Source organism: Arachis ipaensis, chromosome B05, assembly GCF_000816755.2.
Source record: "Arachis ipaensis cultivar K30076 chromosome B05, Araip1.1, whole genome shotgun sequence".
In the NCBI taxonomy this organism is placed as follows: Eukaryota; Viridiplantae; Streptophyta; class Magnoliopsida; order Fabales; family Fabaceae; genus Arachis; species Arachis ipaensis.
The window spans coordinates 142,843,330-142,847,430 of NC_029789.2; the positions used below are offsets into that span (position 1 = coordinate 142,843,330).

The 4,101-nt window shown below is 36.2% G+C and overlaps 2 protein-coding genes across 2 annotated transcripts in view; both read right to left on the bottom strand.

Moving 5' to 3' along the window:
• Positions 1–1,548, bottom strand: LOC107641390 (pentatricopeptide repeat-containing protein At4g21065-like; the record flags this gene model as incomplete). The annotated part of the gene is made up of 1 exon (XM_021103060.1): positions 1–1,548. A coding segment is annotated over exon 1 (1,341 nt), but the record flags the coding sequence as incomplete, so codon positions are not given.
• The window catches only part of LOC107644578 (eukaryotic translation initiation factor 3 subunit J), a 3,256-nt gene continuing 1,356 nt past the window's right edge, over positions 2,202–4,101 (bottom strand). Inside the window, exons 4-7 of the mRNA XM_021103061.1 lie at positions 4,047–4,101; positions 3,088–3,238; positions 2,851–3,007; positions 2,202–2,744 (exon numbers count right to left, since the gene is read on the bottom strand). The exon at positions 4,047–4,101 is cut by the window's right edge and continues 13 nt beyond it. Of these exons, the coding sequence (XP_020958720.1) occupies positions 2,650–2,744; positions 2,851–3,007; positions 3,088–3,238; positions 4,047–4,101 (458 nt within the window). The 3' untranslated portion in view covers positions 2,202–2,649. The remainder of the gene's footprint in view (positions 2,745–2,850; positions 3,008–3,087; positions 3,239–4,046) is intronic.

The following is a 4,101-nucleotide window of genomic DNA, read 5'->3' on the forward strand; positions in this document are numbered from 1 at the left end:
AACCCGCCTTTCCTGCATTGATTTTCTCTCTCTGCTCATTTCATTCCATTGACCCCTGCTTGCATACATGCTTGCAAGAAGAACATAATCACTGCTATGATCTGCTTTCAGTTCCAACAGATGGCTCCTTACCTTTTTACCAAGTAGAATGTTCCCATGAACTCGACAAGCCGCCAATAACGTCCTCCACACGACAGCATCACACTCCATTGGCATGCTCTTTATTAATCTATATGCTTCTTCAACTAAACCAGCACGACCCAAAAGGTCTACCATGCAACCATAGTGCTTCATCGTCGGTTGGATGTTATATTCTCTGTTCATAACATCAAAATACCTCCTCCCTTCCTCAACCATTCCTCCATGGCTACAAGCACACAACACTCCCAAGAGCGTAAGCTCATCTGGCCTCACTGCATTCTGCTCCAACATTCTTGCAAACAATGCCAACGCCTCTCGTCCATCGCCATGCGTTGCAAGCCCAAAGATCATGACATTCCACGAAACAACACTCTTCCTTCTCATCCTCCAGAACGTCTCGCACGCTTCCTCCACCACCCCACACTTAGCATACATATCAATAAGCGAATTCGAAACCTCTGTAACCTCATCAAGACCTGTTTCTTGGACAAAATCATGAACCCTCCTACCAAAATCCAGCATTCCAATAGCACCACATGCAGAGAGCGTCACCACCAAAGTCGCATCATTAGGCTGCACCCCAGCATCCACCATCCTTGTGAACAACTCCAAAGCTTCCTTATACTTCCCACAATGCACATGACAATCTATAACACAGTTCCAAGTCACCAAATCCGGATCCTTCATTTCATCAAACACCTTGCGTGCAGTTTCATCCTCCCTCAACATACCATACATGTGCATGAGGGAGTTCCCAACGTAAGCATGAGTTTCAAAACCAAGCTTGACTACATTACAGTGCAGTTGCTTCCCCAAAATAATGGGTCCGAATGAAGCAACAATTTTGAGCAAGAACGAGAACGTAAAAGTATCCGCTAGTGCTGTTTTCTCTCTCAGCATTCTGCGATAGAAATCGAAGGCCTTTTGAGGTTGTAGGGCGTTACCAAACCCCCTGATCGTGGTGTTCCAAATGAATGTATCTGGGTTATGGACCTTGTTGAAAACAGAGACAGCATAGTTCATGTGCTTGTGAAGTGAACAGAAGAGAATGATTTGTCCTAGGACGATGTTGTCATGGTGAAAACCAGTGTGAAAAACGTGGGCTTGAACCTGCTTAATGTGCTTAATGGTGGAACATCGCTTAAAAAAGGTTATGAGCGTTTGTTGAGCCTTATAAAAGGCCAAGTCTTTAGGACTCATTAGATAATGAACCCTTCTGTGTTCCCCAATTGCACTTTCTAAGATGAAGCTATCAGTTTCAAATATCAACGCGATATAGCATCAACACTGAAACTCATTATAATTATGTCATGATTCTTGTTATTGGATCCTTTTTTCTTTCTTTCCAGTTAAAATTTAAATTTAGTTAGAACTTATTTACCAACGGGAGTGGATTCTCTCCGCTGAAAAAAAAATTGACAATGAAAAGAAATTGAATGGTGTTAACTGTTTAATCTCATCCTTGATTGCTCTCTTTCATATTTATTTTTGGTTTCACTTATAAAATTAATGGTAAGAGATCACATTTTATTCCAAGTGTTTAAAAAAATTTAGAGAATCTATTTCCTTTAAAAACTATTTGATATGAGAAAAAAGTTCTAATTCTTTAAGAAAAGAATCCATTGACTTTTAATTTTTGAATTTAAAATCATTTTTATATGAATTAATTTTTTTTATAATTTTATCCTTCACAAAATTATTTTGTTAATTGTAAATAAACATATTTTTGACATTTGACATATTAAGTTTGAAAAGTGTGAAAATTGATTTAGAAATCAAATTCTTTTTAGTTTAATTTACAAAAAAAAATTAAAATTAAAATTATCAAAAATTTAAATAATTCATTTTTTATTTTTTTTAAAATAAAATATTTTCAACTCTTGAACCAATTCTAATTTCTAATATTCCAAATATATTCTAGGAGAAGATTCACCCTAACAAGCAGCAAATTATTTCTCCCAGTTGGAATCTAATTCGATGTAGGTAGTGTTTCATTTTTGGTTAGATATATTCTATGCGATGTGATTGGAATGCTCTATGCTTGGATTACTACTAACATTGGTTATGTATAAAAAATCAATGGATAAAAGTATGGTGCCAAAGCCAACATCCAGCTTTTAACATAAATGGACCTGGCATGAAGAAAGAGGCAATTCAATTCTCACAACCCAAGAACATAATTTACCCCATGACCAACCAAAAAAAAAACATAATTTACCCAAAAAGTAAAGTTGAATGTTGCCAAGTTCATCTTCAAACTTTTTAAATTATATGAATCATCTACTGAAATCTACCTCCGAGTATGAGAAAAACAGATGTTGTTATAGTGACAAAATCGACATTGACAAGTAATAAGACACTGATGCACACACTTATTGGACAAATTACAGGACAGCTCTCATCAATTTTAGATAATAAGGGTATGCCGAAGGGTCTTGTCCCAACTTCCAATGTTGAAACAGGTTGAAGAATCCCATGACTATTTGAATGGAATCGAACCAAAATTTTTCACATGAAATCATAATCGTCCAAAGCCTCATATCGATCACTGCTAGCAAAATCATCATCCGGTTTTTCAACAATAAGCTGTTTTTTCTTGCCACCTGCAGACAATAGACATAACAAAAGCTTTAAAGTTGCTCAAAACAAAGACAAAAACCAGCACAAACATAAAAAAAGCGCTTCTTTCAATCTCCTCAAAGAAATTACCTTTCTTTTTTCCAGCATTGGCTTCTTTCTCTGCTTTTATCTTCTCATTTGCAATGGCAGTAACTGAAGATGCAATGTCTTTTGCATCGGCTCCTTTCAATTGAACCATAGATAGTCTCATTACAGCCTTCAGCAAACCAATATAATGATAGCTTTTCTGCATTCATCAATGAAATCATTAGAATGCCATTTCAACAAATATAGAATACAGAGGGGAAGAAGAAGTTTCAAAGTCACCTCAAAAGCACGAAGCCTGTGTGAGATAAGCTCTGCATACTCCGAGAAATCACTCTCTGACTTGGGTATGAAAGTATCAAGGTTTTTCTCATCTTTTCCCCCACCACCAAACAATTCTTTGGTACTCTTATAATCTGCTTCTTCAACCAGTCTGTTGTAGAGTTTAGAGTTAGATGAGAAACATAGGCAATCCAGCAAAAGGTATTTTATCACTATCATGACTTAAAATCAAATTTAATTGGAATGATGCATCAGACAAAAATATATATCTCGTTACACCCAACACTGATTTAAACCATAAATCAGGAGTAAGCTTTTAAGAGTTTTTTCCATGATCATTAAGTTCAAAGGCTCTAGCAGCAGTGTGGAAAAGGTTGTTCCATGGAAGTGTGGTGTGCCTACTTACTGAACTTCTGCATTTGATTTAAAAGGAACATCCTTAATCTTGCTCTGGAGTATTATTGGTTCCTTGGCCTATATATAGTACTCACCTCATAGATTAAGGTGAATCATTTTTGTGGATTACAATAGGTACTGTAGTGCTCATATCCATTACAGTATTTGTTAGGAAGATTACTGATCGTAAAGTGCAAACTTTTTACTTCCATACTAGGATCATTCATTACCTACCCCTTTAACAATCTCTTTTATCTTCTATGGATAGTTCTAATCAAAAAGTAAAAGACAAATCTTCATCACGTAAGAAGTAAGCACCACAGTCAAAGTACACTTTAAAAATCACCGCACTAAGTGTGTCCTATAATGAAACCAAACTAGATCTAGCTCTAATAGAATGTTCATTGTACTAGACTTGCAATGAGCACTTGCTCACAACTACATCTTCCTAACCGGCAAACCTAAACTTGCTACCTGCATTTTGTATGGTATTTACAGCTGTTAACCAAAACAATACTTCCAAAAGACACGCAAGGTAAACTAATTTAATTTAAGAGAAATACCTTTGTTGTCTAAGTTTTTCAGCCACAGGATCCAACGGTTCTTCCTTTACTGGTT